This window comes from Pyrgilauda ruficollis, unplaced genomic scaffold (genome assembly GCF_017590135.1).
Source record: "Pyrgilauda ruficollis isolate IOZ18807 unplaced genomic scaffold, ASM1759013v1 scaffold95, whole genome shotgun sequence".
NCBI classification, from domain to species: Eukaryota; Metazoa; Chordata; class Aves; order Passeriformes; family Passeridae; genus Pyrgilauda; species Pyrgilauda ruficollis.
In genome coordinates this window covers 987,806-1,008,622 of record NW_024531599.1, presented here as the reverse complement: position 1 = coordinate 1,008,622, position 20,817 = coordinate 987,806, and the positions used below count along the sequence as shown (strand labels likewise).

The window sequence follows — 20,817 nt, the reverse complement described above, 5'->3', positions numbered from 1 at the left end:
CTTCTGAGTTGGAATGGACCCACAAGGATCATCCAGTCCAACTCTGTTGAATGGCTTACACCCCCTCTAAATTATGTGGATAAGGAGGTTTAATGGCAGCTTCTAAGACAGTTGGAAAACACTGCTCCCTGCTTGCCAGGTTAGATTCGAGGTCTGATGTTTTATGGGGACAGTATTTAATTTCTGAGCTGTCGGCTCTTGTGCTCTGGAAACATGGTGGTGAGAGATGAATAGCTCCAGGCTGGAGAATTGCCTTTCTTTTGTCTGTCTGTCTTATGTATTTCTGTGTGTCCTTTTTGCAGGTAGAAAGGCATCATAAGGCCATCTTCAGCATGGTTTATGTTGTGACACCCTGTGTGTGAAAAGGAGCCTTCAGCTCAGTCCTTTTCAAGGCTCTTTGTTGCCAGAAGCTGAGATGTGCAGGTGGCTGTGAAGATGGTGCTGACCCTGGCAGATTGACACCTGTGTCGGTCTGGGCATGTTGACCCTCCTGTCCATCTTGTTTGAGACTAGTCCTTTCTAGAAGACCACCAGTGCTTTGATTTGAATGTGATTTCAGAATGGAAGATTGGCTTTATGGGTCTTGTAAATGTTCCTTCACTGTCTCCTCTTCCAGAGCAGGTGGCTCAGCACGTTCAGTTTGTTGCTTTAAAACTCATTGATTCTCTGATGGTATTTTCATGATACAATTTGCTGTCCATTTGTACCAAAGCACCTACAGGTATCATAATGGCACAAAACATATTGCATCACTTGAGCTTTCCTGGTTCAGTGTGGTTTTGCTTATGGTCAGCTTTTTCCCAACAGAACTGCTTTAAAATCGCTTCAGGAGGGATTTCAGTGTTGTATCAGGTACTCTGTGAGTACATGATTTTATGCCATAAACTCAAGCATTGTTTGGAAGGAGAGATTATGGAGAATATAGACATGACCACAACATGTGGTTTTGTGGTGCTCTTTTGGCTCTAACTTGAATTGTAGTAGAGTGAGTGATGGGCAGAGATGAGTGGAAGTCCTGTGTGTGGCTTGAGCTGAATTCTTAACAGGGGTAAACTTTATTATTGAACTGATTTGTAACAGGGAAGTTGAAACAAGAAATGACCACATTGCAACATAAGATACTGCCTGTTGGGAAGAAAGGTTATTCCCAGCAGCAAACACTAGTGTTTGCTCTGTGAAATGCTGCAGATATGTTGAGTGGAGGGAGAAGTTGTGAAGAAGGATTTCAAAGGAGATACTTAAAAACAGCCCAGCTTCTGGAGAAGAGTGACCTCAATCTTTCTGTCTTTTGCTGAGAAATGAAGAAAATATGAATGCAGTTTTTAGAGGTGGCTAACAACAGGAGTGCTTTTGGAGCAGTTCTTGAGCATCATGACGGAGGATGAAGAAGCTCCCAAAGCAGCACATGTGTAGAGTGTCAGAACTCTGGTTAAGCATTAGATTCTTGCTTGGTGTTTCCTCCTAGTCTGTCTGCAGATCCTCATTTCATTCTGTGCTGGTCTGATCTCTTGGCTGGCCCTGTTTTGAGCAGGGGATTGGACTGGGTGACCACCCAAGGTCCCTTTCAACCCAAGTTGCTTTATGATGATGTTATTGAAAGCCAGGTCTGTGGAAAACATCTGTGCCTGTGTGGCTGAGGAGCATGAGGCACAAAGGTGGGCAAGTACTGGTAAAGGGAACTCAGTTTCTGGTGTTGCTGTGGTGGTGGTGAGATCCAGCCTCTGCAGACCAAGTGTTGCTTTAGTTTGGAGTGTCAGTGGCCATGGGCCACCTGGATTCACCAGACTGCCACAGTCCTTTCTCTACCTCACCCTGTCTCTGCCCTCAGCAGAGACAACGAAAGGGACCTTTAGCAGCTCCTGAGCCAGCTCTGCGTGCATGTGCTGAGCTGGACTTGGTCAGTGCTGGCCCCTTTTGACTAGGCAGGTAGTTGCAAAGATTCAGTAGAAACTTCTGCCCATTTATTCCTTCCTGCTTGTTTACAAGTAATTTTTGGTTTCATGTGGCTTAGTTTTGCAAAAATGTTGGGGGTGAAGAGGTTACATAAACTGGTTACATGGTAGATAAAGGAGGAGAGTTTGAATTTATTAATATTGAGGTTAATGAAGAGGAGAAGCAGAGCTGGGAGAAAATGTGTTTGCTAAGTGCTGTCTTTGCCAGAGCATGTAAAAAAAAGCTTCATTAAAAGCTTGTAGTATTTGTGGTTTACAGACTTTATCTTGGGGAGAAGACTTGGTATTTTTCATATCTGAAATTTACAGAATATAAGTGAAGGAATCGCCTATCAAGGTCCATTTGGACTGCATTTACCCATGATATTTCCAGCCAACTGGGAAAGAACCCAATAATAAACCATCCTTTGAGAAAAGAGGAGCCAGTGAGCTGTACAAGGATCAGTGTAATATCAGTCCCTGGAAATATTATTGGAGCAGCTCATTAAACAGCTTGTCTGTGTCTATAACATTAGGATAAATAGCTGCTACACAACTAGTACTTTTTTATGTGATCTGTTCTTGATAAATCCATCTAATTTTGGTTTGACGGGAGAGCTGGCTTACTCCTTAAACAAGTGCTGGGTGTGAGTGATCTGAATTCAACAGGATTCCTGATAAGAATTTGCCATAATGGTAATTTATCAGTTAGGAAGATGCAGTTTTGTAATATATTTTTTAAAGCAGGATATCAGGCTGGAAACCTGATGGGGGGATGTCAGTGGCTTATTGTCAGATCCAAGGGGTTTGTAGGACAGAACTCTTGGTCACTGCAGCAGTGAGTAGGTCTGGTGTCCCAACAATGGCACTGCAGTCTGCCTGGAGAGCAGAACTAAGGTGTTGGAAAATGGAGAAACTAAATATTGTAAATCACAGGCCATGATTAAACCTCCTCCTCCTGCCATTAAACCTCCTTATCCACATAGCTTAGAGGACTGTGTGGCAGACACTGATCCTCTCCATAGGGTGTAAGCCATTCAACAGGGCTGTACTGGATGATCCTTGTGGGTCCATTCCACCTTTCCAGTGTATGCAGAGAGAATACATGAAATGCATATATGTAAACAAATTAAGGATTGTGAACTGATATACTGAGTTGTAGCTGTGTGAAGCGGTTGCAGTTACTCTGGCTTCCTTTATACCTATTTCTAACCTTCTAAGCTTTCCATTTATACTCCTTGTACCCTTGCAACTCACCCTTTAAAGACAGGGCTGAAATGCAATGCCACACTTGATCATGGAAATCATAGATAGCACATAGAATAATGATTGCTTCAGTTAAGAGAAGTATTATGTTAAGTATGTCATGGAATGAGGCTCCCTGCTTTCACAGCTGGGATAAGAGGGTTATTTTCCTCTTTCTTAAATACATGATCTGTGAAGAAAGGGTAAAGGAACTGGGTATGTTCAGTGTGTGCCAGTGAAAATGAGAGGCAATTATCTCCCAACCCAGAAAAGCCTCTTAGCAGTAAAGTGAGTATTAGGAGACACTCAGCCATTTGTGAAGCACTCAGATGTGCTGCTGAGGAAAGTCACAGAACTCCTTTTGAGAAGAATTTTTAGTCTGTGTTTGTCAGGGATGCTGTCAGCACGTTTAGCCTGTCTGCAGGAGGCAGGGTGTGCTGACAGGACCCCAGGGCATAACTTCTGCTCCACGGCTTCTAAGAACTAAAACATCACAAATGTATTTCTTAAGCAGACTAGTGAAATTAAATGAAGTATTTAGGACAGTTATCAGCTGCCTGAAACTTAAAATAGCAATTTTAAGCAAATTTATTGAGTTCTATGGATTTACCATACCAGAACAGCTGCTCTTCCAGGCTTTTATTTCCTGTGCTCAGCATCAACAGAATTGTTACAAGTGTTTGAACTTTGCCTTTGTCATGGAGCTTGCTTGGCAAGAAGCCACAAGAAGCTCTTGCTTTTTCTGGGCAGATTCTCTGCAGGAGAAGGTTCCGCAGCCCCAGGGGTTGTCCAGGCAGTGCTGGTGTCACTGTCCTGGGCAGGGTTTGCTCGGGAAGGTGTTTGTGTGTCCTGGCAGTGGCAGGGTGAGGGCTGGGACAGCTGAAGCGATGCCTGCACATCCCTGTGGATGAACCCAGGGTGTCCACAACGGGACTGCTGGCTGCCAGCCTGCTGCTGTCTTACTCCATCCTGGATCTGCTCCATGCATTTCTCCTGTAGAAACTCGAGTAATGATTTTACATTGTAGATAAGAGTTTTATATATGTATTTAAATAATTTGCTTGTTATTAGCCTGTATTGCAAACCTTTTTGCCCATGAGAGAAGAAAATAAGATGCCAAGACAATAAATGAAATTTTTGTGAAGAGCACAGGAGAGAATTAATGCTTATGATTTATTTGAGTAGCTGTGCTTTGGAATTGCCTTCTCCTTCCTGCATATGAGTCACTCAATTGGTATGATGTCCTTCTCCAAAAATCTTAATGACTTTTACTGTGTGGCAATAAAAGTTACAATACCAATATTTGGGTTTTTTTCCTTGCAGAATTTGGTGTTCATTTAGCAGAACTGACTGTGGATCCTCAGGGAGCTCTGGCTATCCGGCAGGTGAGTTTTCCTGGAACTGCAGAAAGAATTTAAATATAAATTTCCTTGGTTGTTAAAAGATTCTTCCATGTTTTCAGGTGAAAAATTGGGAGTAGCTTTCTGAGTCTTTCTTTCAACATTATTCTGGTGTTATGCTCTAACATCTTTTGAAAAATTTTTTTTGGACTTAATGAACCTGGTGCTGAGATAATACTGTACTGGAAATAGACACAACTTAGGAGGTGGGTGGTAGACATCAGCAAGCAGAAGTGTGGCTTCTCTTTTCAGAAACTTTTTCTGTAGGTATTTTCCTACTTGGAAAGGAAGTATTTCTTTAGTTACTCTGCAACCTGAATCTTGTGCCTTTCTAGAGCAGCTGCCTTGGGTCAGTGCTGTGCAGGCCATTGCTGCTCCATGGATACCCAGCAGTTCTTTTTACCACAGTAACTTTGTAGTCCATTTCATGGATTTTTTTTTTGCATTTTTGGCAAGTCCTGATGCCCCTCTAAAAGAAGCATGATGGGATAGTAGGCTGAGCAAATGGGTCAGGGGTGATCCTTGCAGTGGTTCCAGGATATGTCCCTGATTCCTGACCTCTCTCCTGATACAGCTGGCGTCTGTTATTCTCAAACAGTATGTGGAAACTCACTGGTGCTCTCAGTCTGAAAAGTTTAGACCTCCAGAGACCACAGAAAGGGTAAGACTTGGTTTCACATTGTCTGATTTGAAACACTTTATCCATCAAGAATATGAATTCTTTAGACAGTTAAAGAAGTACCAGCACCCATGTGTATTTTGAGGATTAATGGCTTCAGTTAAGGTTTTTTGACATTTGGCACTTCAAAAATCTGTTTTCATTTGCTTAAAACAACACTGGGCTTGAGAAGCTTGGGCTGCTTCCTGTAGGGAAAGTTCAGCCACAATGCTCCTGCTACTCTCAGAACAAAACTAGAAGAAAAGCTGCTTCCTAAGTTTCACAAATACTGATTCTGGCAGTCTTTTTTTGGAGATTTGCTATATCTTTTGTTATACATCTTGGGACTTAAAGGTTATTTTCCCATGACAAATTTTAGTTTAAAGCTGCTGGGTTTCATTAAGAATCTGTTCAGCAGGAGTATTTAACAGCTAAGATGGCCAGAGATTCCAGCCCTTTCCACTCTGACTGTTGACTGGAGCATCTTTCATATCTAGAATATGATTCATCCCATCCAGAGATAATTGCTTGAATTATGTCCCAGAAGTGGCTTTTATTTTTTCCTGTCCCTTCAGGGCTGGGTGACTGTTCTTGTTTACTGAAATCTTCCAAAGTAAGCAAACATAGTCCCTGACACTGGAGCTGGGATTTATCTCAGCTAACTCTGGATGTTTTCCATGTACATCCTGTGTAGCTGCAGCTGTGTGCTATTTACTCTGTGCTTGTCTAATGCTGTGTGTGAGATGGTGCTATGTTAAAAGACACCATGCGGTTTTCCCTAAAAAATTACGGGGTGTAGTGTGCAGGAGTGTTTTTGTCTCCTGGATGTTCATTTTATAAAACCAGCATTGAATCAATATCAGGATGCAGTCACAGGTCTAGATTTTTTTTTTTATTAGATTGTGCTGTGGCTGTGGATCTATTCTGAATGCTGTTGTTTTCTACAGGCAAAAGTTGCTATCAGGGAGCTGCTGCCCAACGGGCTGAGGGAGTCCATCAGCAAGGTGCGCTCGAGCGTCGCCTACGCTGTGTCAGCCATCGCCCACTGGGACTGGCCTGAGGCCTGGCCCGAGCTCTTCAACCTGCTCATGGAGATGCTGGTCAGCGGGGATGTCAACGCCGTGCACGGAGCCATGAGAGTGCTCACAGGTCTGTGGTGCCATGGCTGGGCAAGGCTGCTGTAGGAAGCTGTTTAGGCTTTTCCTTGTGCCAGTATTGTGTTGCGTTTCATCCAAATTGAAGAAATTGGATTTTTCTTGCTCTCTTCCCCTGGGCCTGGTGCCTATTGCTGGCTGTGGAATTGTGCTCAGCAGGTGTTATGAGAGCTGGGGAAGGAGGTGCTGTGCTGCAGGATAGAGCTCAGCAGGGACTTTGACTGTAACACCCTGTTTTCCAGATACCTGCAGTTTTTAGTGTGATATTTTTCTGCTTGCCTTTCAGGATTGCCTCAGGTAGATCAGATGACCCTAGTCTAGTGAAGTGCAAATCAGCATGTTTCAATGACTTAATGTTTCCCAATGGTTCTATTGCTGCTGTTCCCTACAAATTGGATTTCTTATAAGAACTTCTTTTATTTTTTTTCCGTTTTTTAGAATTTACCCGAGAAGTGACAGACATACAGATGCCACTTGTAGCTCCAGTTATTCTTCCAGAGATGTACAAAATTTTCACAATGGCAGAGGTATGATCTTCACAGTGAGGTTGAAATTGGATGAAATTAGTGGGAATGTTTCTTGGAACAGAGAAACTCCAGATTTAATGGTTAAGTCATACTGTAGTATGAGTTAGACTTAAAGAATTTTCTTAAAGATATAATAGTTGATGGCAGCTAATGTTTCAAGAGAAACGTTGAAGCCAATAATAAAATAAGAGAATAAAGCTAAAGCAAAAATTAAATACAATTAAAAGATAATTAAAGGAAGTATCTTGTGTAAGAAGAATGTTGTGTTCCTAATGTTTAACTTCTATCTAGGTGTATGGGATTCGCACGAGGTCACGCGCAGTGGAGATATTTACCACGTGTGCCCACATGATCTGTAACATGGAGGAGCTGGAAAAGGCAAGAATTTAACTTGACATACAAGATGCTTTGAATTCAAACTGAGTGAGGTTCTAAATAATTGTTAATATGGAAGTGAATACTGGAAAATTACATACTGTGTCAGCTGGAATTCAGGGGAAGAGGCTGTAATTTAGTACATGTAAAGTAGCTGACTCCCTGCTTTACATGCATGCCTTGATAGTGGGACTTGGTTTCCATAATTAAGGTTAATTTATGCTTTATCAACAGACATGCTTGTAAGAGCTCAGGAGAGGGGGGAGTCAGCATGGGGAAGTGTAGAGATGGAGTATCATCCCTTTGTTTGGAAATCCGTGACTTGGCTTCCATTCTTCAGCTGAGCCGTGTCCCGGTCACCTCCCAGGCCTTGGGCGCCGGGGGACCCTTGGGCGAGGCTTTGGTTCCAAGCTCCTGGAGCTTCACCCTGTACTTCAGGAGGCACCTTGGCCTTGTGTTCCTGAAGGGGTGGGGGAAGCCAAACCCAGCCCGGTTTTGGAAGAGTAGCTGTTAAGAAACAAACACAGCAGTCAAGCAGCTTGACGTGAGTCTGCTGTCTGGCTCTAACTGAGTACATCTGCATTGTAAATGGCCTTTGTCAAGTGGCTTTTCCAGCACTCCCAGACAATAAATGGTTATTTTTAACTTTTTGGGGTGTAAGGATAGGGAAGGGTGACTCTCAGTCTAGTGGCTCTTCCCTCCTTGTTTGGACGCGGAGCAATCCAGTGCAGACATTTGGAAAGTTCTGGTAATTACATTGTATCTGTACTGCCATGGCAAGGTTATTCATGCACTGTATCATGCAGCTGATACCAATATCTAAGAGATAGTAGTAGCTCCCCACTCTTATTCTGGAGAAAGTGTCCTTTACATTGAATACTAAACCTTTTCTGTTGAAATTTTACTTAAAAAAAAAAAAAAGAAAAAGGGAATCTTTTTATAAATGGCATTTCCTAATTGATTTAGACATAGGACTTCGCTGTCCTGGCTATGGATTTATGAGGAATAATCTCAATAAAATTATTTTGGTCCTCTATTACTTGCTCTGCCAAGGACTGCTTATGGAGTGCTCTGACATCTGGAAAAATACTTGCTGCATTTTCCTAGGAAGAATCGTCCTGTTAATCTTCAGGCCAGCTGTCGATACTCAGCTTGTTTGGTTTGGGAGATAGAGGCTCTGCAGGGAGATAAATGCCAGCTGCAGGGTTTGGGGTGATTGTGTGTGTGATGGAACCACCCCAGGTTGGTTTTGAAGCCTGGGGGTGCAGGGCAGGATTCAGCTCATCAAATGAAATGCCTCTCTAGGATGGGCCCCACTGCTCCTGGGGCTCTCCAGACTGGATTGTCTGGATCTCTGTTGAGACTCCAAAGTGATAAGTTGGATGTAAGTGTGTGTTTTGTGGGAGCCTGTGCTGTGGGCTTCTGAAGAGTGGGATTCACTGTGCTTAGTTCCTTAGCTAAAGAGAGAGCCCAAGTGATGTCTGAAGCAGCTTTAATGTGACTTTGCAATATTCTGCAGTTGCCACGAGTTCCTCTTCTGTTTTGTAACAGAAAAGTGCATTTGCTGTTGCTTCTAGTGCTTTACCTGTCAGATGTGGGGGTTCAATATCTGGTATTCAATGCTGTGCTTGCATTGTCTGTTACCAGGGTGCTGCCAAGGTCCTGATTTTTCCTGTGGTGCAGCAGTTCACAGAAGCCTTTGTCCAGGCCCTGCAGATGCCTGATGGACCAACATCGGATAGCGGGTTTAAGATGGAAGTTTTAAAGGTGAGTCACTTAGGGCTGGTTAAGTGGAGAAAGAATTGAATACCAACACACACTCAGATGTGCTGGAAAACAAACTCAAGTGGCACATCTCCCAGTATGCTCATGGTATGAACAGTGAAGGCTTTTGGCTCCCAGCACCATCAACAGTGAAACAAGTTGTCCACCTTTACTGAAGATACCTATGACGAGATCCATGAGGATCTGTCTGTAAAATGATCCACAGGAATCTGGTCCATAGGACCATCTGTCTCTGTCGTTTGCTGATCTGATGTATCTTGGACATCATAATCTGTAGTTAAATACCAATATTTTCTAAAGGTGCTGTAGAATTCTGCTGCAGTGAAGTTGTAAAAGCTTATTAAGTGCAGGTGCTTTTCTGGAACTTGTCTGCTCTTTAATGCTAAATGATCTCTGAGAAAGAGAGATGGAAGGTCTTTGTGCTGTGCTGGTTTCCTGTAGACAGAAGATTGGATTGGAGAGCTCTGTGTGCATGGGGATGAGGGCCAGTGCAGACCCTGTAACGGCTTGGAAAGCACTGGAGCTGTAAGGTGTGCTGCCTGCAGCATGGGAGAGCAAAGAGCCAAAAGCATCAGATGTAGGATCAAATCCAGATCTTTAATTTCCCTGCCTGTGTGCTGGGGTGAGCAACACTCAGGTCAGTTTCTGAGGATGGGCACTGAGGCCCATTCACTTCCATGAAGGAAACAATAAGGAAGTTATGAAAACAAGTGTCAAAAGTTTTTCAGGATGGACCAGCTTTGTGGTGAAGTAGTGAAAATACATGCTGGGAGGGTGCTGTTGTTTTACCAAACCAGCAGTTCCTGAGCTGTCTTGTGGAACTTGTCTTAATCCTATTCAAGGCAGCAGTACCTGGTCTGGGCATCCTGTGGCTTCTCAGTGAGGGGCTGCGTGTCTCATACTCTAGGAACAGCTGGAGCTGTTGTTGCTGTGCAGCACTACTGGAAAGCAATTTGGGGAAGGATGTAGGCAGTTCTGTTAAGAGAGTGTCTCTTGTGGGTTTTTTTTTCCTTTCGGTTGCTTGTGCACTGGGATTCCTGGGGCTGTGATTTATAGGAACACCGACATGAAAGGAACACTGCAGGGTATCATCTCGATTTGAACAGGCTGCAACTCAAGAATATTTGGACCTCTTACTCCAGATACTCACATTTGGATTGTTCATGAGTTTGGATTGTTAATGAGTGGTATTTTTCAGTCTCCACAGAAAGCAGTTGTAACTGATGGCTTCACTCTAAACCAGGCCAGGCCAGTTCTGTTCTCATTACATCCATGCATTCTGCAGCCCTTTCTGTTATTTAAATTAGTGCTAGCTGGCATTGGGCTGTTTGCATGGGTATGTCAGCACTGGTCCCACCAGGAGGTTCTTGAACAATGTGACAGGCTGGGAAAGTCTCTGAGGAAATGTCACCTTGCTCTTGCTCTGCTCCTTAGCTGTGTGTGAGCCTCTGCCTTTGGCCTCTGCAGGGAAGGTGCAGCACAAGAGGATTTGGATCTGAATACATTGCTGTGTGTCGGGTGGCATCGATGGCAGCAGAGAATCGGTGTGGATTTAAACAGGAAATTCAGGAGATCTGCTGCTGACAAGTGGTTTGTAGGAGGCTCTTTTTGAAGAGATGAGTGTTCTGGCTTTTGACTTAAGGGAATTCATGGTTTTGTAACTTAGGGTTTCTAAGTTGATGATAGCAATTTTCTGAGGAAAAAGGGATTCAGGTGAAAGACCCATGAATTGCCTTCACTTCCAGAGAAGTGGATTTTACAGTCATTGTAATGCACAAGTAAGAAACCGTAGGGGATTATTTAAACCAGCTCTACAGATGAGGTCATTACAGGAACCCCTTGAAAAGCTGATGCAATGGAAGAGGGAATTGAGACTTTTTATAGCACATTTTCAACCAGATGCAAACTCAATTCCATCTTCTTTCTAATGAAGTGCTGTGCGGCAAATGATAGGAAGACTTTTTTTTCCTTTCCCTGTCACTTGAGAGCTTTGTACTCCAAGGTGCATGGAGTTCTTGATGGAAGTCACAGGCAGTCCTGACCTAAACTGTTGTGCTGTCCATGTCAGAATGTTCTGCAGGACAGTGGCAGAAGCTTTAAGGAATGCTATTGCAGTGTGCACCTCTGCCTGATTCACTGGGACAGTTATCCTGGTTAGGGGACTGAATAGTTTGGATCACATCAAGTGGAACCACTGATGGTTAATGTGTTCCCAAGTTGTTCCCAGTATAGTTACAAGTTTTTAAGCAGCTATCAGCAGGAAATCAGGGCCTTTTATTCTTGGAGGAGATGGGAGGTTTGGCTACAACAAAAATACCAAGTGTGAGGACTAGAAGGAAATACCCATGGGGTAATTTGTTGTTGTGTTTAATAGTTCAGCATGAATTAAATTGGTCTCTCTAAGGATGAATCAGCTGCAACTGTGCAGTTCTTGAATCCTAATTCCAGTGTTGAACATGCTACTATTGATTGTTTTGAGAGAAACAGAGTGATTAAACATGACAGGTGACAGATTTAAGGCAAATTTCACAGTAATGGAATACAAATTGGAATACAATGGTGTACTTAGTGTGCAGTAATATATCAGGAACACCAATTAACCAACAATCTAAAGCATCTTGCAGCCTTGCTGTTGTGCTTCTTCATTTGTGCTTAGAAGCTGTTCAACACCTGTGGGTCAGAGAAGTTATCCTTACATTTTTCCTGACGCTGAAACAAATAAGTAGCTAGAAAAAATAATTAATCATAACCTCTTGGTTCTTGGATAGAAGATGAGGTGGAATCTGTGTCTTGGGACAAACTTCCCAGTTTGATGAACAAAGTACTTCACCTGCCACTTCTGAACTTTGACTGACAGTCAGCTTTAGTGTGCTCTCTACTGTGTATTTTAAGCTTTTTATCCAAAAATTTAGGGATTTCTTCTCTGTTTAAGGATGCAGACAGGAAGAGAAGCAATAAAAGGCTTTGATAGAGTGACTTGAAGGAGCAGTGCTCTCAAGAGAGAAGGATGAGGGCTTTCTTGAAAGATTAATAGGTGGTGGAGCAATACGTGGGGATTGGCAGAGGATCTGTGAAGCAGTTCTTTGAGTTCAGACAAGCAGTGGGAATTGTCAGAATGAGGGGCCAGGGGTTGAAGTACAACATCTGACAGGAGAGTGCTCTGTTTTTTAATGACTTGCTATGCAGGATTGTGGTGACCTTGCAAATGCAGCTTTCTATTGTTACAACTGCAGAGCCATTGAAGAGCTCCCTTAGCACTCCAGCAGCACTTCCTGCAGAGTTGGTTGGGCGTAGAGCTTGGAAACATTTACATGGGGTTCATATGGAGTGGCATATGGAACAAGTCTGTTTGGATGTTCCTGTGGCCCTAGGCAGGGTGTTGAGTTTGCAGCAGTCGTGAAGATCAGATTCACATCCTTTGCCAGCACCTGCATAATTATTTTTCCCGGAGACTTCAGCAGGACTTTTCTGTAATTCTTCCTTCTAGCACCTGCCAGACTCATTCCCAAACCCATGTAGCTGGGTTAGCCCTGACGCCTGCTCATCTCCAATACTGATACTAGATTGCTCTTGTTTTTCTGGAAGGTGAATTACTATTTTTTTGTTTCTGTTAATGTACCCAGAACAAACAAATGGCACAGAGTGGGTTGTATTGTGTAAGCCCAAACAAACTGACACCTGTGTGTCTGGGAGCAGCCACCTCTCCGGCAGTTTGTGAGGGGCTGTTCCGTAGCAAGTGTAACACAGCTGGAGCTGTGCCCCTGGGAAGGACAGGGGGGAGTAAGAGCTCTCTCACTCCTAGTGGGTCCCAAAAGGCTTTTGGCAAGTGTCAGTGGAAGGGCTCCCCTAAGTCAGGGGGATCAGCTTCATGAAAGTCCAGGCACAATCCCCTGTGGAGCTGCTAAGCTGCTCCCAGAGCAGCCCCTGTGCTTGGCTGGCACAGCCACTGGTGCCCACAGCCAGAATGGGAAGGGAATTGATCTGGGTGAGTGTTTGCTTCTCCAGCTACTCCTTGGATGTACAGTGGATGTGTTGCTTGCATGAGCAGAATTGTGGAAAATGGGCAGTAGTCTGGTTTTACATTACATTAGAGGTTTTTTCTGGGACAAGACACTTGCAGGATAATTGTATCCAGACAGTGCTGCACAGTGATGTGCTTTGGATTTGAGTCATTGTCTTACCCACTGCATTATGGCATTGTCTTCACTCCAGAGTGCCACATCTTGTGTTATCCCTTTGCTTCCCTGCCAAAGGGGAAACACCAAGTGTGTTGGTGAGTGTTTGAGCAAGAGAGGGGATTGTGTGGTCAGGAGTGAGAGGTGACCTCGGTGACAGGAAGCCTTTGGATGCTCTCAGTTGTTAATGAAACAGGGGCCTGTGATTTGAGTGTGTTGATGGCTTTCCCAGTTTCACTTTTGACTGATGTTCTTTTTGGTTCCAGGCTGTGACAGCACTTGTGAAAAACTACCCAAAGCACATGATTTCATCAATGCAGCAGATCCTGCCCATCGTCTGGAACACCCTTACGGAAAGTGCTGCATTATATCCTTGGTAGTGTTTGTGTTTACCTGGAATCAAACGAGACAAGCTCAGTCTCATACCCAGTAATGACCTGACTGCTGGAGAAGCACAATACACGGAGTGCTCTGCTCTGCCAGACAAAACAGGATCTTTCTGTTACTTCTGGAGGCTCCATTAAGTTTCTTTTAGCTTAAAATGTATGCTGATTGATGCATGTGCCCTGTAGAACTGCCACGAGCTCTGCACTTTTCTGATATTTTTTGGTAAAAATTGTCTTCTTAAAAAGGTGCTGGTCACAGTGTAAAGATTTTAGGAGAAGGAGAATCCTTGCTGCAGCAGAACTAATGGCTGATTGCACTTGCCGCAGAAGCTGATTTCTATTTGAATTTTCAGTCAGTGCTCCACTGCACACTCAGCTGTGTCAGAGTGGTCTGTGGGTGCATTGCCTGGTACTTGAAGACTGACAACTCAAATCTCTCCATATTGTTTTTTCAGACCCCTGTTAAAATACAGTGGAAGGTGTCCCTGCCCATGGCAGGGGGATTGGAACTACAGGGCCTTTAAGATCCCTTCCAATCCAAACCATTTTGTGAATCTATGAAAATACAAGGAGCTGTTTGTTGGATTTTTGATGGTGTATTTCTCCCTCTCCTGTTCTGACTCCTACTACAGTCCTGTTGGTATGGGCAAACAAAATGGGCTTTTGTTTGCAAAAGGGGAGAGTCTTGTTCTTCCTTTCCTTGTGTTTGTTCTGGTACTTGTTGGATCTTCAGTTCACCATGTGCAAAGATAGCTCCTTCCTTCTTACCCCCAGGTTAGTTTTCTGTAATTTTCCAGGGCTGGTGCTTGTGGAGAATCTTGGTAGGGAGCAGAGCCAACCCTAAGGTAGGATGTGGGAACATGGGGTGGTTCCTCACCCTTGGGCAGCAGTGAGGTGTTGAATTGGCTCACATCCCCTGAAAGAACGAGTCTGGGGGGTTCTGTTCTTGCAAAGTTAACATAAATGAAGTTTTGGGTTACCTTGGTAAGTTTGATCTAAGTTATTCAAATAATATGAAAGATGTGCTGAAGTGATGTGTGAGTGGTCTGTGGAAACTGGTCTTTGAACTTGGGCAATGCACAAAGCCAAGAGCTCCTGGGGTTGTTGTCTCTGTGTCCTGAAGCACAGCATTCTACACAAAATCAAAGGTTTTTTAAAGAACCTTCCCAAGTTATCAGCAGTTTTAAGACGGGAACAGATTAATTCAAAATAGATGTTGTTCTTTAGAAAAAAGCATTTCCTTAACTCCGTCCACTTATGTGAGAACAGAAGTAAATTACACAGAAGAGGTGGAGGATCCTGTGGATTCTGATGGTAAGAACTTGCACTTCACTTCTGCTATTTGAAGAGGAATGGAGTTACCTAAACATTGCTGTCAAAACAGTGACTGAAACACCATGGGAGATTGTGCTAAAAGTGCATTTACCATGTTAGAACGGTGTCCATCACTTCTTTGCAAATTACTTGTGATTGTCTTCAATGAAGGCACACAATTTAAGTTTTCTAATGGCTTAGGAGTAAGTTTGGCAACAATTTTGAGGTAAAAGTAGTGGGACAAAAGAAAATCAAATAGGTTTTAGGTTGAGCTTGATAAGTTTTAATGAGGGTTGTGTGGTGGGAAGAGAGCAGAAAGTGACGAGGTCCGAAATCCTCCTGGGGCTGCTGCTGCACTTGCTAGTCCAGGAGAATTAATAAATATCTGCTCAGAGAAGCTAACAGTTTATAATTATTTTCACATCCATTTGTACCTTTTTGTGTGTTGGCATATTCAGTCACGTTATTTTTGGTTTTTTCCACTTCGTTCAGGTGAAGTTCTGGGCTTTGAAAATCTGGTGTTCAGCATATTTGAATTTGTTCACGCCTTGCTGGAAAACAACAAATTTAAGAGCACAGTGAAGAAGGCTCTGCCAGACCTGATCTATTACATCCTGCTTTACATGCAGATCACGGAGGAGCAGGTGAGCATGTTTTGTGTTGTGTAGGAAACAAAGGAAAGGAGAGATTTAAACCAGCAAGTGTCCTGGGAAGAGTTTCAGTGCGTGGAAGCTGCTGTAATCTAACAAGCTGTTCCATCACTTTGCTGTGGCAGCACTTAGAGCTTCCAGAATGGTACAAGGTGGACAGCAAATCACAAATCACAGAAGGGTTTGGGTCAGAAGGGACTTTAAAGCCCATCCTGTTCCACCCCTTGCCCTGGGCAAGGATACCTTGCACTGTCCCAGGTTGCATCAAGCCCCATCCAGCCTGGCCTTGGACACTTTCAGTGATGGGACATTCACAACTTCTCTGGGCAGCATATCCAGTGTCTCAGCACCCCCTTAGTAAGGAATTCCTTCTCTAATCTAAACCTACCATCTTGCCCCTTGTCCTGAGGCCCTGGTAATAGGGCTTTATTTTTAAGGCAATTATAAGATCCTCCTGGAATCTTCCCCAGGCTGAACAACCTCAGCTCTTTCAGGCTTTCTTCCTTCGTTCTTCCATGTGCTGTGAAAATGAAGATTTTCATGCTGAAAGAAATAAACAGCTTCCTGTGAAGCAAAAATGTTGTACTAGTAGGGTGAAATAATTTGTACTGAAATTCTGCATAGCTCCTGGCCTCTCAAGTGTGACAACCGTCATCTTTTAGTTTAGGTAGATTTGATAAAAACAAGCACTCTGTTAAAAGATTTATCTGCTTCTCCCATTCCTCATCTAAAAATAAAGCTGTGTAGCATTGATTCCAGGTCAGTCATTAGTTCTGTCAAACTCTTATCTCAAATGAGGGGCAGAAGAGCAAGATGAGCTCAGAACAAAGAGAGTTTCTGCTTTTCAAATGTTTCTCCAATGGAATAGAAGAAAAATCAGTTGAGGGTGAAGACTTCTTACGGCAGAGAAAAATTCTGAAAGTAGTTCTCCAAAACAGGTTGCAGGGAACAGAAAAGGTGCCTGGTAAAACATTGGTGTCCTGAATTCTCAGCTGCCCTATCCTTTTTGTCTCCTCTAGATAAAAGTTTGGACTGCAAATCCACAGCAGTTTGTGGAGGATGAAGATGATGATACGTTTTCCTACACAGTGAGAATTGCTGCTCAGGATCTCCTGCTGGTATGAAATGTATTCCACATTTAGATACTGAAGTAGTAATAACAAGTATCAAACCTGCCCTCAGGAAGGGCATTTAGAGAAAAGGCCAACTTTTAACAGTCCGTACAAGTGAGTGTTACCATTTCCTTGTGCACAGGCTGTGGCTGCTGATTTCCAGAATGAGAGTGCAACTGCTCTGGCTGCAGCAGCTACCCGGCATTTGCAGGAAGCTGAGCAGGCTAAAAACAGCGGTGCTGAGCACTGGTGAGGGGCTGGGGCCGGGAGGGGACAGTGCTGGGACTGAGAGGGGACAGCGCTGGGGCCGGGAGGGGACGGTGCTGGGGCAGGAAGGGGACGGTGCTGGGACTGAGAGGGGACGGTGCTGGGGCCGGGAGGGGACGGTGCTGGGGCAGGAAGGGGACGGTGCTGGGGGAGGGGACGGTGCTGGGGCTGAGAGGGGACGGCGCTGGGGCCGGGAGGGGACAGTGCTGGGGCAGGAAGGGGACGGTGCTGGGGCCGGGAGGGGACAGTGCTGGGGCAGGAAGGGGACGGTGCTGGGGCCGGGAGGGGACTGCTGGGGCGGAGAGGGGACAGTGCTGGGATGGGTGTCGAGCTCATCTGCAGCACTGGGTGCACCATGATTTAATCACATTTCATTTGTGAAAATGCTACTGAAGAGCAAGGATGGAGCTGGAGAGCTCTGATTAGAAGAAAAAGACAGCACAGTAGTTCTTGAGCCAGATGGTGAAGTCTTCATGTGGAGTACTTTGGGCAGTTCCTAGCACAAGTTATCTGTGCCAAGGCTCCCTCCCTTCAGAGCTTGATGTTCCTTAAAACATCTCATGGGCAATGATAATTATAGAAAATCAGAAGAGAAATTTGCAATACTTCATGTTTGGTTAATTGGGATAAAATTTTCAGGAAATATATATAAACATTTTTTTTTACTTGATGTCAAGAAGAGTGGTGGTGTATGCAGATGTATGTGTCCAATTTTAGACCTTCAGAGTTGCAGTTTTTAATGCTCTTTGGGGATAGAAGAAGAAAACTCCACTGCAGGAGTGCCTGGTTCCTGGTCCACAGTGATTCTCTCCTGGTTTTACAGGGCATTGGTTCAGTGTTTGTGTTTATTTTGAATATTAGTGTCAGATGAGCCCCTCTGATAATGAGCAGTAATGGAATGGCTGCAAAATCAGACCATTTGCCTTAGCTGTGAGAAGTTGTAAAGTAGGTTCTTGGCTTCACAAATAAAACCAAGGAGAAGTGTATTTGCACAGAGTTCTATATCATCATAATTAACAAAATGTTAATGCAAAATTAGGTGTTCTTAAACCTTTAATGTACTGGGGTATCCCAGTGCTTCTGCATATAAATTATGAAGGCGTGGCTGAAACCAAGATTTCATGGAAGAAGTTATTTTTTATTATGAGAACAAAATTGGTACAAGTAACAACTAGTCCAGCAATATTTTAGGAAGTGTCTGAGAATGCTGCCCATCCTGAGGAAGTTTCCAAGCCCCCATCTTGCAGTTTTTGAATGTTAATCTCTTTCAGGGCATTTTTAAATTCTCTTTTGGGATCAAGGAAATAGTTGTTGTAGCTTAGACCAGAAAATTACTTGTGACTTCACTTCAGAATATGTATTTATTTCTTGAGTGATGACAGAGGAAAAGTCTTAAGGCATCTGAACTATTTTGCAGGTGGAAAATACATGAAGCCTGTATGCTGGCCCTGGGCTCAGTCAAGTCTATAATAACAGACAGTGTGAAGAATGGGAGAATACACTTTGATATGCATGGCTTCCTGACAAATGTTGTCCTGGCAGACCTCAACCTTTCAGGTATGTGGGACCCTGCATCCCTGGGAATAACTGCTGGGTGCCAGACACTGGGAGTCTCTGATGAATCAGTCAGGTTCATGTGTGCATGAGGTATTGGAAAATACACTTGTGCACCTTGCTTATGTGAAAAAAATAAATTTTGTGAGTTCCCACATGCTCCCAGTTCTGGTGTAAGTCCTTTATATGTGGCACTGTGCTTTCAGCTGGATCTCAGTGTTGGCTGGATGCATGAGCCTGTGGGGCTCGAGGAGCTGGGTGGAAAATAGCTGTTCTGATGTCTTGTGTCTGTTCCTGGGAAAGTCACCAGCACTGTTTAACCGCCTTCAGAATTCCTGCTGCACCATGTCATCCCATTTGTTTTATGCTGAGGCTGACACTAGTTGTAGCACATGAATTCAAGTAATGCTCCTGGCTAAATGGGATTCTGTTATTGGGAACTCAGCAGGATTTTGCTCTCTGTGTTATCTTACATCAATGTGCAAGAAAATTAGAGGAATTGTTGAAAGTCAGACCTCAAAAGTCCTTGCAAATTAAAATTTTAGAAGTTTAAGGCATTAATGTGAGCAGCATTGATGAGTCCACATTGAGTTGTCAGTGTAGAAAAAACCGGTTCCCCGGTTCCTTTTTCATCAAAGAAACACTTATTTAGCCCATTACAAAGAAGGGTTTTTTCTTTTCTTTGTGTTAATGTTGGGTGAAGAACTAGTGTGCAAAGTGCGTAGTGTGCAATGCATGTAAGAAACCAACCTCAGCAATTTACATATATTTGCATTCATTTACATGTGTGGCATTGGGTTGTAAATGAGCTGCTGTGCTCTAGAAGGGCTCCCAGAATCAGTGTGTTGATGGCTCTCCAAGGATATCCATTTAATGGTCAGTAATGGTACAGACAAAGAAATGTTGTGTTTTATGATACTGCCTTAAAAAACAAAGCTCTTCTCTTGCTGTACATCTTGCACAGAGTGTTTTATGTCCTCATCTTAAAATTAGTACTTGCAGGAGCATAAATAATGGCAGTAAAGATGCTGAGGAACAGAGAGCATCATCACTTTGAGGCCAGCCTAGATAGGTAAGGAGATTCATAGTCTGAAAAGGCAGCAGGATTAAATGTGATAAAGATATATCATACCTTAGTGAGTGCAAGCAGGTGAGTGGATAATGAATGTCCACTGCTTCTGTGGTGTTGGTGAACCCCAGAATTCCATTCTATAACTGCAGGGTGATGGCTGCAAACTAGTAATGTAATCTGTGAAAGGTCCCTGGGTATGAGCTCTGTTATTCTAATGATTCTCCCTAAGATGCTGCTTTCTTCAGCTGGGGACAGAATATTGAGCTGGATAAATGGGAATTAGTGGCAAAGCCTCTGTTCTCTTCCTTTGCTTTTGTTCAGTGATGACCAAATTCACGTGTAAATAGTTGAAGGGAGGAGATTTTTTAATAAATGAGAAATTACTCTTTGAAATAACTAAGAAAATAAACTGGATTCTGCCCACAAACAAAAATTCTTTGTATGCCAGCACACTTGTCTTGTGTGTCACATTTCAGTGTTTTCCTATTGGGATGGCAAGATTTTAAATAATGGATGGAAGCAGCTGTGATTTTAAGCTCCTAAAGCTTATTCTGAAACAACTGAGGTATTTTGTTTTGCTGCAGTGTCTCCTTTCCTCCTGGGCCGGGCCCTGTGGGCCGCCAGCCGTTTCACCGTGGCCATGTCACCAGAGCTCATCCAGCAGTTCCTGCAGGCCACTGTCAGTGGATTGCACGAAACCCAGCCCCCCTCTGTCCGGATCTCTGCAGTCAGAGCCATCTGGGGGTAAGCAAACCCTGGGCTATTCCACAGACAGGGGTGTAAATCACACTGATACACTGGTTTGTTAAAATGGCATTTCTGTCTGAGCTGTGGGAGGTTTTGCTTTGAATGAAACAGATGTCAGCTTAAAAAGTGTAGGCAAACAAGTTCAAAATAGAATAACTCTAATGAGGAATATAGAATTGAGATTCAAGGTTTGCTACAGTAAAATGTTGTGATGGATATGGTCACAGGGAGGAGCAGCACTAGGTAGTGTTGGAAAGCACAAGGATGAAACCCAGATTATTCCTGTCTGGTCATAAAGGTGACTGACATCATACAGGCCTACAGAGCCAATCACAGCAATAAAGAGTGTTTGGGGTTTGATTTTCTTATCCCATTTTTGTCAGAAGGAAGCTCTGCTGTACTCAATGAACATTACTGTAAAATAAATAAAAACTGTCACAAAAAAATCTGCTAAAACCTAACTGA

At 43.6% G+C, this 20,817-nt stretch overlaps 1 protein-coding gene across 1 annotated transcript in view; it reads left to right on the top strand.

The window, feature by feature from the left end:
• Window positions 1-20,817, top strand: part of IPO9 (importin 9) — a 39,252-nt gene that overhangs the window by 5,818 nt on the left and 12,617 nt on the right. Inside the window, exons 2-14 of the mRNA XM_041489611.1 lie at window positions 4,500-4,561; window positions 5,151-5,237; window positions 6,182-6,383; window positions 6,827-6,915; window positions 7,207-7,293; window positions 8,938-9,057; window positions 13,517-13,617; window positions 14,892-14,950; window positions 15,443-15,594; window positions 16,620-16,718; window positions 16,855-16,961; window positions 18,397-18,536; window positions 20,190-20,349. Of these exons, the coding sequence (XP_041345545.1) occupies window positions 4,500-4,561; window positions 5,151-5,237; window positions 6,182-6,383; window positions 6,827-6,915; window positions 7,207-7,293; window positions 8,938-9,057; window positions 13,517-13,617; window positions 14,892-14,950; window positions 15,443-15,594; window positions 16,620-16,718; window positions 16,855-16,961; window positions 18,397-18,536; window positions 20,190-20,349 (1,465 nt within the window). The remainder of the gene's footprint in view (window positions 1-4,499; window positions 4,562-5,150; window positions 5,238-6,181; window positions 6,384-6,826; window positions 6,916-7,206; window positions 7,294-8,937; window positions 9,058-13,516; window positions 13,618-14,891; window positions 14,951-15,442; window positions 15,595-16,619; window positions 16,719-16,854; window positions 16,962-18,396; window positions 18,537-20,189; window positions 20,350-20,817) is intronic.